At 49.0% G+C, this 13,496-nt stretch overlaps 1 protein-coding gene across 2 annotated transcripts in view; it reads left to right on the top strand.

Moving 5' to 3' along the window:
• Positions 1 to 13,496, top strand: part of cttnbp2 (cortactin binding protein 2) — a 54,101-nt gene that overhangs the window by 2,172 nt on the left and 38,433 nt on the right. For both annotated transcript variants that reach the window (XM_062547177.1, XM_062547178.1), the window contains exon 2: positions 1,939 to 2,046. In XM_062547177.1, the coding sequence (XP_062403161.1) occupies positions 1,939 to 2,046 (108 nt within the window). The remainder of the gene's footprint in view (positions 1 to 1,938; positions 2,047 to 13,496) is intronic.

A 13,496-nucleotide genomic window follows, 5' to 3' on the forward strand; every position in this document is an offset into this window, starting at 1 on the left:
TGATGTGTGATTTGAGCCAGCACAGCAGCCAGACCCAATGGATACCCGTCTCAGATGAATGACTGAAGCTAAGCAGGTGTGGGCTTGGTTAGTACTTGGATGAGAGACCTCCTTGAAAAAAAAAAGAGCTAGGTTGCTGCTTGAAGTGGTGTTAGTAGGTGGCTCTCTTCCCTCTGCCCAAAACATTGGTCCCGATGCCCCAGTGCAGTGACTCGGACACTGTGCTGCAGGAGAGACGTTGAACCGAGGTCCTGACTCACTGTGGTCATTAAAGTTCCCATGGCACTTATTGCAAAGAGTAGGGGGTTCCCTGGTGTACTGGCTAAATTCCCAGCCTGGCCCTCTAATCATCAACCAATGTGATTGGCTCATTCATTATTTCCTTCATTCCTTCACACTCCACCTCAAGCTGGTGTGTGGTTAGCGTTCTGGCTCATAATGGGGTGTAGGTGGGTGCTAAACACCAGTGGTACCCCAGTGGTACCCCCCCCCCCCCCTTCAAGGTGAGGCACTCTGGGAGCCTTGAGCAGTGCTGTATATGTGTGTTTTTGACTTGAATATAAAATACAGCAGAAATAGCAGAAGCTTATATCCTCATTACATACCCCTATCCATATCCTAATGTATACAGTACAATCATAATCATCTGGTCATAAATAGACATGCATATTAGCTGATATGAATAGAATCATAGAATCATTGGTTGTAAAATACAGCCCTCAGTATCTACCCCTTACAGCTGCAATGTTTGATTCACAGCTGTTAGGCCAAAGAGAGGAGAATGTCATGCATTTAGATGATGTTGCATGTGATTTTGGAGAATAAAGGGCACTTCATAGGAGGAAAATGCTGCACTGTTTTAATATTGCTGTTTTGGAGTAGATCCCTCACAATTTGCAAGTCAGTTGCACTGCAGGCTAATAAGTGATGAATACATGCTTTTGAAGGAGAAGACTCTTGTTAAAAATATTACGTAGCCCATGGTGTTGCAAGGAATCTGATGGTGTTCAGATGTGGGTTCTAGAAGGATACCTGAGGTTCTAGAAGGATACCTGAGCCCTTGTTGATGGCGACATTCACGTGGCACAGATTGACAGCCATTATGCTTTTAGAAATGTGCAACTTCAGGGACCATGGGGTGAGCAAAGGTTTTTAATTGATCTAAGTAGCAGTGAAAGTGGCGTCGTTGGTTGCAATTACTGCCGTTCCCTTTGGCACGCATGTGCCCGTTTCTGCAGAAGTCAGGGTTTAATGAAGTGGTTAAGTGCAATGGAGCTGAAAGGCCTCCAGGTATTTCATGAAGTAGCCAGATTTTGTTGCCTAATTATATGTGTAACTAAAAAGAGCCTGGCTTATAATAACTAAAGCTAGTTGTGATGGTTGGAGATGTTGACATTGTGTTGGGCATAGCAAGAGCTATATCCAAAGAATGTTATGAGCTGGTTCAATTGCAGTACTTTCTCTCATGCTGTTAGATAATCTAATGATTCTTCAGAAAAATGTGATTTTTGTCTGTATTACTGTTGCAGCTTTAGGACATGTTTTATCATGTCGTGGTAGATGTAGGCTACTGTCTTATATCTAGTGTATTACAGCAGTTTCAGCATGGCATAGCAAACTAATGTCATTGCTCAGCCATAGCTGTCATGGAGCAGTACTATCACATTTCTGTTGTTAGAGCATGTTATAGCTGAAGTGCTGTCTATTGCCCTTACATATGGAGTATGGAGAATGTCAGGCAGGTGCTGATAGTGAGGTCGTCGGCTGCTGCCTGCGTCCTGTCCGACCGTGCATCCACCGTGACTCTATGACCTTGCGCAGGCTGCACTTCCTGTGCCAAGTGTCTGAATGATGGGCTTGCACACCTTGTGTCCTCACTTTTCCCTCTCTCTCTTTCTGTCTGTGTGTGTGTGTGTGTGTGTGTGTGTGTGCTGGTAGAAATGTGAGTTGAATGTGGATAACCTCAGCAAGCCGGAGCTCCTCACACTGCTGAGTATCATGGAAGGGGAGTTGGAAGCGCGAGACCTGGTCATCGAGGCTCTCAGGGTGAGTTATCCCAACACACACACACACACACACACACACACACACACACACACACACACACACACACACACACACACACACACACACACACACTCACAGACACACCCTTAACAGCAATAGTGCACACCCAGCAAAGACTTAATACATTCCTCACCTTTTAGGAGCCCTAGTGGTATTTCTGAAGTCACCAACTACAAAGACTTGCCTGCCTGACATGCATTACTTTCCTTCCTGCAATGGCCTTGTTTGTTTGTGTGTGTGTGTGTGTGTATGTGTGTGTGTGTGTGTGTGTGCGTGTGTGTGTGTGTGTCTGTGTGTGTCTGTGTGTGTCTGTGTGTGTCTGTGTGTGTGTTTTAAGTTACTGGTATGAACCGTTTCCAAGGTAGGTTAGGTGTGTGTTTACATTTTATTTTGGGCAATACATAGCTATTAATTACATTAGCAGAGCTGTGGTATTTTGGGTTTGAGAGCACCATCCAAGTGAACAGTTAAAGATTAAAGATAGCATTGGTAGCATATGGTCTTATTTGTGACTGCATCCCCATACATGAGAATGGAGAAGAACATACTGTAACAAAGACAGAGAGACCTCAGTGAGTCCCTGCACATGTGCATCCGTTGGTACACTATTGAAAACATCAGTTCGTCTGGATAATCAGGAAGAAATGAACGTGGATATTCTGTGGTCCTGTGGCTGATTTTTAAGGAGCAATTTGGTAGAACCTGAAGGTCCTCTGAAAGGGCTTTTGCTGAGAGGTTTACATATAAAACTCTTTGAGTTGGAAAAAAAAACAACATTGTGGAAATCTCTTCAGCATTTAGGTCAACAGCAACACCCTTTTCCTCTTGCGCTTCAGTTCCGACTCGAGTGTTAAAGTAGTAATGGCTTTCTAAGTGGATGAGCTTCAGCATTTTTAGGCCAGCGTATCAACAGAGTGACATCTGGTATATCTTCCAGTTTCTCTCTCTCTACCTTTCTCTCTTCCGCTCTTTTTCTTTTCTCTGTGTGCTTGTATCTCTCTCTCTCTCTCTCTCTCTCTTTTCTCACACACTCTGTTCATCTCTTCCTCAGTGAGCTTCTGAAGCGGCCAAACAGAAGAGGCCGTGGGTTCGTGTTAACGACCTCTCAAATCCGCATTGAGCTGCTTCGTCTCTTCCTTTCCTTGTCCACTCTTTCCTGTTCTCTTTTTTTCCTCATCCTTTCTAACTCTCCCTTCCTCCCTCTCACTCGCTCTCTTTCTCTCTCTGTCCCTCTCCCTCCCTCCCTCCCTATCTCTCTTACCCTCTCCCTCTCACTCTCTCTCTCTCTCTCTCTCTCTCTCTCTCTCTCTCTCTCTCTCTCCCTCTCCCCCTTCCATGTTCTTATCTCGGAGGTCTCTGTGCATTTTGCGAGCGGCTTGCTTTTGTCGGCCTGTCCCCTTGGCTCGCAGTGTTTCCCAGCTGGCTCCCTCCCTGCGGATATCCTATCTCTCTCTCTCTCTCTCTCTCTCTCTCTCCATTTCTCGTTCTCTAACTCTCTCTCTTTTTTCTCTTTATTTCTCTCTCTTTCTCCCTGGCCCACTCACACTCTGACTCCATCCACCGCAGAATTTCTCTCAGCACAATGGCTTTGTTTGTTTCTGGGGCGGTGAAGAGATAAGCCTGATCACTGAGCAGAACCGGCCTGATATCCCCAATAAAGTTGAGTCTGCTTGGAGGCCCAGCGAGGGGTGTGGAGGTGGGACGGTAGGGGAGGAAAGGGGAGGTAGCGTTATGGTACACTAAGAACCTGCATCACCAGCCAGCCATGGCAACACGATGCCTGATCCTCTATACAATGTTCCGTGGAAGATGGCTCGAGCGATGTAGCGTGGTGTCGCCTTATTAAAGAGGTTCTTTTTTTTATGGTTTGGTTTTGTCTGGGTGATTAATTAGCGTGCTGGAGAAAGCTTTTTTAGCCTCTGTGTCGCTTTTTCATCAGAGAGAATGGAGAGGAGGCTAAGCAGATTAGCCCAACGAGCACACAGTCACATGACAACATCCCCCCTCACACACACACACACACACACACACACACCAAAACCTCTCTTTCATCCTTTCATTCAGAGCCAGTCCATGATATCCCTACTGGATCAGCGGATCAAAACAACACAACTCATATTTGGGGCAAACCTCAGGATTGGGTCATGTGACCCGTCGGGCATCTGGAAGCTGGGTCTAGTGAGGGAATCATCCTGGGAGCGTCCGTATTAAGGGTTTTAATGCGGTACCAGTGAGATTATCACATAGGTCTCAATACAGCGTGTCTTTATGATGCAGTGGACCATTCGGTTAAATTCGATTTCATTTATTAAGCAATTGGAAATCTCAATCGCATTGTCCAGAGCCTGAACCTCCCTAGAGCTAGCACTGAGGTGATGGGTGCACGGAAGTACTCCCTTATAACAGCAGAGTCAGCTTTTAAAGAGACCCTATGCAACTTTCTGCAGGAGACGATCGCTCCTTGTTTACATCTGAAAGTCTGAGACGAAGAACCACGCTTGCAATTTATATATTTAAATATAGCCTATTATATGTACAAATATACACGCTAAAGCTGTCGGGGAAGCTCTGCAGAGAAAATGCAGGCATAAAACGAGCGAAAACGAACAACGAAACCGAAACCAGAGATGAAATCGCCAATCCTGCATAGTTCCTCTTTAAGGGGGGAGTCCCATTCAGCTTGATTCTGTCTGGAACTGCGTTTGAGGTGTGGAATCAGAATGGTGGTTCTACAGTTGTTAGTCTGATACCAGGCTTTGTCATCTGTCAGCAAATGGTGTCAGTCCTGTGCATTGAGAGTGCATGTAAGGCTGAAATGGTTTTGGTTTTTATGCTGTTTTCTTAAGTCAGTGGTCATATTTTAGTGCAAGCATGCACTGTTATGAATGCCTGTCACAGGTGCTAGGTCTGCACAAGAGAAAGCCTCTGCTTTTACAACGTCAGGCAGTTTGGGAATGTGTCACTATCCAATTTGGTCTTCTTAAGTGAGGCTCTGTTTGAGTCAGTGGATGCTAAATCAGTCCGGCCAAGTTTCCCCTCTGACCGCCTCCGTCCCTGAAGCAACAGTGCTAGTTTGCCTCCATATGCTGGTGGTGGCCAGCCCAGCACTCACCCGCGGCATGAATGAATTAACCGGCTCCTTCTGCCCTTGTCTTCCATCTGTGTAGCAACAGAAGCTACGTGAAGCGTTCATGTGTGGGGTGGTAGCGGTGTGTGTGTGTGTGAGAGGTGGGGGGGGGGGGTCACATTGCAGTGCTGTCAGAATGCCCCATGTGACAGTTAAAGCATTCCCCCCCCCCCCACCCACCCAACGTGCTTATTCAAACACGCAGACACAGGAGAGTGGCTCTAGACACGGTAGCAGGGGTCTTGTTAATTCAGCCTGCAGCGTTGATGGTTAAAGTAGGGGGGACTGATCCCCCTATATTAGCCGAGCATCTCTGTGTGGAGTGGAAAACCACGTTGTCATCATCTCCCCCCTGCACCCCATCACCACCACCACTTCCCCTACCCCATCTGCGGAGTGGCCTGGCTTTTTTTAACCGGATTGTTTCCCTGAGCGGGATGCAGGGATTTGGGGGTGGATGGGAAGTAGGTCGTCGTAGCTACTCAAGCTCCCTCTCTCTCTCTCTCTCTCTCATTCTCACTCTCACTTTGCTTCCGCCCCTCTATCTTTCTCCTTCCCTATCACTCCCTCTCTCTCTCTCTCTCTCTCCCTATCACTCTCTCTCTTTCTCTCTCTCTTTCTCTCTCCCTATGCCGTGTGATGGTAGAATGTATCATTCACCAACCCCTTCTGATTCGATGATGCTCAGCTTTGATGTTTATTAGATGCGGCCGTTGAACATGCCATGATCGCATTCACAGGGGAGGCCACGTGAGCTTACTGGGAGGCCGGTGGGGTTGGGGGTGGGGTGGGGTGGGGTGGGGGGGGGGGGGGGTGTTGTTAAGGGGGTTGAAACCTGAAGCGGCCTCTAAAATAGTCTCTTCAGTGTGGGGGTGTGTATGTGTGTATGTGCATGCAGTAATCGGTGTGCTTGTGAGTGTGTGTTTGTGTTTGTGTGTGTGTGCAGTTATCGGTGTGTGTGTGTGTGTGTGTGTGTGTGTGCAGTAATCGGTGTGTGTGTGTGTGTGTGTGTGTGTGTGTGTGTGTGTGTGTGGCACTGGGTGCACATGTTCTGTCCCAGATTTCATCGATGGTTATTTCACTGTCCACAAGAGAGAGCATGTGGTAGCGCATTGGTGGTCGTCCCAGAAAGTTCTTCTTATGAGTGACCAGCATCAATGGCGTCATAATCCAATCAAGACTTCATATATCATATTGGATATTTAGGCGCTCACAATCCAATTATGACTTCATATACAGTATAATATTGGATATTTAGGCGCTCATAATCCAATTAAGACTTCATATACAGTATAATATTGGATATTTAGGCGCTCATAATCCAATTAAGACTTCAGAACGTTTTGTATATTTAGGTCAATTAAAACACTTCATAGGTGCTTTTGATGCGTCTCAAGTCTGAAGTGCTGCAGAAGAGGCTAGTGCTGGCGTGAATTGATGCTGTTATAGTGTAGTAACATCTGTGTGCATTCCTATCCAAAGCGCTGCAGTTCTCATGGCTATTTCTCTTCAGCTTGTACTGTTCTGCAGCTAACAGAAATTAATAATGAATACCCATGCTGATGCTCTATGGTGGGGATCTAACATCACATGCACATCCATGCACGCACACACGCACACGCACACACACACACACACACACACACACACACACACACACAGACTAACACACACACACACAGAAACTCTGCTTGCCTGACTGTTCTAATGCATGTCTGCCTACAGCACAGCACAGCTGTAGCTGTGACGTATATTATCTGACAGTGATAGAACAGGGTTCAGCACCAATGCATGTCACACATACATTCGCACACACGCTCATCCCCACACAGACACACATTCTTGTGTTGTTGCTGTTTGTGGAGTCGCTGCGTAGCTGATGAGAATAGCATGCAGGGCAGAGCAGCTAAGAGCTGTTAGCATCACGTCATCACGTCAGTGTAAGGGCTGTCTTGGGGAAGTGTGTGTGTGTGTGTGTGTGTGTGTGTGTGTGTGTGTTTGTTTGGTGTTTGTGGTGTCGGTGCGGAGCTGATAAGAATAGCATGCAGGGGAGAGCAGCTATGAGCGGTTAGCGTCACGTCAGCGTAAGGGCTGTCATGGGGAAGGAAGGCCCGCCGACAGCAGTGTGCTGCGGAGCGAGGATGATGTGGCTCGCTGTGTGTGTGTGTCAGCCCCACTGCCCCGCGCTCGCTCTCCTCGCTCCTCTCTCCTCATCCTCCCCTCTCTTGTTCTTCATCTCTCTCTCTCTCTGTCTCTCCATCTCTTACCCATGTATTTCGCTTTCAGTTTCTCTCCTCCTCCCTTCCCTTCCCCTCTCCTTTCCTCCCTTCCTTCTTTTCTTTCTTTCTCACTCTTCTTTCTTTCTCTCTCTCGCTCTCTCCATCTGCCTCTCTCTCCCTCCCTCCCCTCTCTTTCTCTCTCTCTCTCTCGTTCTGATGTGTGACGTGACTGCTTTGAGAAGCTGCCTGGTTCCAGATCGATGACTCTGCATCTCTGTGAGCAGCGGAGCCTGCTGCCTCTCCTGCTGCCTCTGCCTCTCGTTGCCCTCTCGTTTGCATTGTACGCAGACTGAGCAATGTTTCTGCAAGTCTAATCGCGTAAAGACCAGCGAGGGAAATTCACTTTGCTTTACAAGGTGATTTAATTTTCAAAATTGGTGGTGGTGTTGCCTTAAAAGATTGGCTTTATTTTCCCCCCTTCAAAGGCCTCAGGGTTGACTGCAGTGTGTTTCACTTCTTGGAATAATGGTGGTAAAATTGCTAAATTGGTCAAGCGTTGCCGTTGTTTGTCGGCATTTACGGCATTAAGCAGTGATTGAAGAAAAGAGAACAGAAATGACTCTCTCGGATGAATTTACCCAAGATTATGTCACGAATCTCCAGGAGAGAGGAAGGAAAAATCATTATGTGGGCTCTGATTCCCCTTCCTAAATCAATATTGGAGGCAGGCCTCTCCACGGAGCTCCCCGGCCACGCTCCCGTCTCTCTGGACGAGTGCAGTTGCTCAGCAGATTGCGCTGCGGGCTGCCTTGAGACTGCAGGGGCCGCGGAGCGTGGGCTAGCTAATGCGATCTCGTGAGTCATCAAGCGTGGTGGGTGGAACTGTACACATTTGCATGGAGCCTCGCCACTCTCTGGAGCTGGAGCGCCCGCATCATGGCGCCGGGGAAAGAAAGACAAAATACTCACTGACTCAAAAACGTCTGTAGAGCAGGACACTAGACTATCTTTCTCTCTCTCTCTCTCACTCTCTCTCTCTCTGTCTCTCTCGCCTGTCTCTCTCTCTCTCTCTCTCTCTCTCTGTCTCTCTCGCCTGTCTCTCTCTCTCTCTCTCTGTCTCTCTCTCTCTCTCTCTTTCTCTCTCTCTCTTTCTCTCTCTCTCTCTCTCTGTCTCTCTCTCTCTCTCTCGCCTGTCTTTATCTTGTGGTTAAACACAAGCAACCCAGGCTGGAAGGGTGCCGTTGCTCTTGTGCCTGTTGTGATGGGATATGCTGGGAACAGCCAGGAAAAGCCTCTAGTGTTGACAGTCAGCTGAGCCTGGATGTGATGGGAGGAGGGGATGATGGGGAGGGGGGGGGGGGTATGTTGAGGGGTATTTGTAGAAGGCCATGTTTGAGTGCACTTAGGCACCTGGCCCAACTCTTATCTTGGTCCCAGGCCTTTTGCCCTAACAGATGTGGATCAGGCAGAGCGACCTCTCCAACCTCCGAGTGCAGGATCCCCAGCCATCCTCCATTTATTCTGCAGCACAAATGCAAAGCTTTGAACCAGAGTTGAGTTACTCAGGCCCTTCACAGGCCTGACAAGATGACATGTGTGACCACTCTGTTTTCCTTCTGCATAAATCCCACATGAATGGAGACCTTTTTACTGCTGCAGAACACAAATACCCCAGGCCAAATGAGATGTTGAATATGGAAGTTGCATTCATTAAAGGCCCTCGTTGCAGTGGTCACCCAGCAGACCAAGGGCCAACATGACAGAGGAGCGATGGAACTTTCTGTTCTGTGAGTGGGAGAGATGCGTGAGACTTCTTGGCTCTGAGACAGCGAGATGACGTCTGCCAGAAGTCGCCTTTTGCCTCTGCGTATAGTCGGCTCTTTGTGGGCAACAGTGGCGACTATTGTCCCTTGTGGCTCTCTGGACGCAACGCCACCCCTCCCTCCGAGAGCCCCCGCGGTGCGCCCCCCAGTGATGATACATCACAGTGCCCGTGGCGTCCTGGGGATCCTCCAGCTTGTCAGCTCACAGCTTCCGATGTGTCTCTGCCTCAGTCACTGTCTTGAGGATTTGTCTTCGTGCCCTCTGTGCCCAGTTGTGCGCTGCGGGTCCACTCTCGTGTTGCAGGTGCCACCTGAAGTAGTCTTGCTCATTTGCCTGGCCAAAAATGATTTACAGTACTGTAATGCGATTGTTACCATTTAGGCTCACCTTAACACGTTCACACACTTAGCTCAGAATGCCGATGGGATATCCATCATCAGGCTTCAGAGAGATCATCTGTCAGGTCATCTTTCAAAATGAAGTTAGCCAGATTCATGTCAGCACATTTATGGGATAATTATGATAAACAGCGAGGCCTGGTTGGGCTGTAAAAAGGCTGCTCTGGTACAGCCGCGGTCTTGGCTGCGGCTCGGGGCTTGTTTATTGCATTTTTGTGGCTCGGAGAGAGGGAGGGTGGGTGAGCGGAGAGGGAGGAGTGCCCGAGTCGAGAGGGAGGGTGAGTGGGTAGTCTCGGCCTGTGGGAGGGGTCGGCTGTGGTCAGGGCACGGGGTGGTCTACTTAACGATCAATGGTGGCCAAAGACAAACAGGCTGTCTGTGTGGATGCGGGGACGGAGATAGTCTCTAATGCTAACGCTAACAATTCCGGGGCCATTTACTGTTTTTTGGGGGGGTTAGATGTGTATAATGATTGTTGGCCTCTCCCCCTGGTCTATATCCCTGTCTGCTGCCCTGTCTGGAGAGTGAGTGTCCTGTCCAGTTGATTAAGCTGCAGATTGCGGAGAGTGGAACAGAGCTTATATGTGAACTCCAAACTGGTAACTGGAGGTAACTAATACACCATTTTTGCAAAACCCCGATGGAGTATGAGAGCAAGGTCAGGGTGCAGCTTTTGAGCTTTGCTTTCATAGCCTCAGCTTGTCAGCCATGTTGTTTTGCTCATTGGTATGACTGAAGTTCTGGTGCAGGCCCCATTTGTTAGCCCAAACCCAGGCTGTGTGTCTGGAGATGAGTTCCTCAAATGCCAGTGTTTTAGAGGCCAGGTTGTTTGTTATTGAGAACTTGAGCCTAACTGCCACACACACACTCACACACACAGAGACACACACGCTGTTGGCATATGCTTAATTGGCATGGTTGCTTGCCAGTAATCCTCCCTGGTGTCTCTCCATTGGCTTCGGGTTTGTATTTTGTCTCTCACACTGTTGTATAGAGTTCTGTTTGCTTGTAGAAGAGACGAGTAGAACCTTGATGGAGTTTTGAGATGTCCATTCCATCGCCCCGGTTTCCCGACACATATGCCCTTTCATCGGCCACCTTTAGGTCCCTACTCTTGTCGTTAAGGTTACATGGGTACACAACTCTGCTGCTTGTTTTGATTCGAGCTGACACGCAATACCTGGCAATGACACCTTTTGAGCTGCTACAGTGAACATCGGCCAACATCCCTTGGCGCGGTTCTGACAGATAGCAGTCGTGACTCAGAAAACACCCCCCGCTGCACCCCCCCCCCCCCCCCCTCCCCCTCTACGAGCTTCCAGAATGTTCTCAAAGTGCTCCCTGTGGAGGATCATCAGGCCAGCAGCGTGTCCGCTGTCACATCGAGTCAGAGTCTGGGGCTGCCTCCCTGCTATCACTACCGTAAGGCCCACCACCACCACCACAATCACCACCACCACCACAATCACCACCACCACCTCAATCACCACCATCACCACCATCACCACAATCACCACCACCACCACAATCACCACCACCACCACAATCACCACCACCACCTCAATCACCACCACCACCTCAATCACCACCATCACCACCACCACCTCAATCACCACCATCACCACCATCACCACAATCACCACCACCACCACAATCACCACCACCACCACAATCACCACCACCACCACAATCACCACCACCACCTCAATCACCACCATCACCACCATCACCACAATCACCACCACCACCACAATCACCACCACCACCACAATCACCACCACCACCTCAATCACCACCACCACCTCAATCACCACCATCACCACCACCACCTCAATCACCACCATCACCACCATCACCACAATCACCACCACCACCACAATCACCACCACCACCACAATCACCACCACCACCTCAATCACCACCACCACCTCAATCACCACCATCACCACAATCACCACCACCACCACAGTCACCACAATCACCACCACCACCACAATCACCACCACCACCTCAATCACCACCACCACCTCAATCACCACCACCACCGCAATCACCACCACCACCTCAATCACCACCATCACCACAATCACCACCACCACCACAATCACCACAATCACCACCATCACAATCATCATCTCTACCACCACTCTTCCACACCACTGCCACCACAATCACCACCACCAGCACAACTGCCATCACAATCATCACCACCACCACCACCATCACTATCACCACCATTATCACCACCACCACTTTTCCACACTACAATCACCACTACCACTCTTCCACACACAATCACCATAACCACAACCACAACCACAGCCACCACCACCAATCTTCCAAACCACAATCACCACCACAATCTCCACCACCGCCCTCACCACAACCTCCATCACCACTACTGCCACCACCACCACCACCACTCTTCCACACTCCACAGGTCCCTCCATTCCCTCGTTAGGTCTCTCCTTCCCAACGCCCCCCCCCCCCCTCCCCCCACCTCAGGGCACGTCAGTGCCTCCACTCTCCCCTCCTCTCTGGCCTGCCACTCCCCGGGGATCAGATATAGCAGCAGGCGTCCCTGTGGAGTGGGCTGCATAGCTGTTGGAGGGCATCAGTCGGGGTGGCTGCCTGGTGTCAGTTAGTGCATGCGTGGCCCTCATAGCGAGAGCGTATCATGTGAAAGGCCATGGGCATGAGAGGGGTTGAGGTTTCCACCTTGTTGGAGAGAGTGATATGAGTGGACAGTGTGCGAATGCAGTAAAAGCAGAGAATGTTGGGGTCTATTACAGCAAGAGTTTTTTTTTTTTGTCTTGTGTGTTTGTGAGCAGTGAAATATATGTGTTTTCATTGGCTTTCTGTTTTTGTGTGTATCTGTGAGTGTGGGTGTGTATGTGTGGGTGGGTGTGTGTGGGTGTGTGTATAGCCATGCATATGTGTGTCTGTTCCCATGCACTGAGTGTGTGTGGGTCAATAAGCAATGGATTTTATAGATTGTCCCTCTACGGCGAGCTTCACTCTGAAATATAGTTCATTTGCGAGCACAGTTAAAGTAGGCCACGAGCATCATTAGAGAGCAGACAGAGAAAATGCCAATTTTTTTTTAAACTGTTCCAGAAGTGGCAGTGATCAGAACCATTTATGCAAAGGCCACCGTGAACCCAAAGCCATTTTATGGTGACGGTCACTGATTTAGCAGTCTTCCACCCCTTCCCCCCAAACTGCTGACTTCATATCCTGTCGGTTTGCTTTTTGCACAGATGATCTTTTTTTAACAGATTATCTCGAAAATAGGCTCTGTTGAATCTTTCCAAATATTCTTATTTACGCACACCCTGTTGAAACATTTGAATGGACACATTTCCAATGATTTCCAGTGTTGCCTCTGCCTGACAGGATGTTCATGAAGTAGGTTATCTATGTAGCAGTGCTCTCTCCGGCAGGTCTGACTCTGCGCACAGACGTCATTGGCCCCCTGTAAGCTGTTCTGGTTAAAGATTCATTGTTCTGCCTGCAAGTGTGGTGCGGGGAAGAGGAGCATTCTCACTGAGCCATCAGAAACGCTCAGCCCACTACCCCTGCAGGGTCACACACAGCAGTCAAATGACTCCCTGTGTGCTCACTGTGTGTGTGCTGTGTGTGCTGTGTGTGCTGTGTGTGTGTGTGTGTGTGTGTGTGTGTGTGTGTGTGTGTGTGTGTGTGTGTGTGTGTGTGTGTGTGTGTGTGTGTGTGTGTGTGTGTGTGTGTGTTTGTGCGTGCATGTGTGTGTATGTGTATATGTGTGTGTGTGTGTGTGTGTGTGCGTGCGTCTGTGTGTTTGTGTGTGCCCGCAGTGTGTGTGTGCGTATATGTGTGTTCTGT

The sequence above is a fragment of the Sardina pilchardus genome, chromosome 10 (assembly GCF_963854185.1).
Source record: "Sardina pilchardus chromosome 10, fSarPil1.1, whole genome shotgun sequence".
Taxonomy (NCBI): Eukaryota; Metazoa; Chordata; class Actinopteri; order Clupeiformes; family Clupeidae; genus Sardina; species Sardina pilchardus.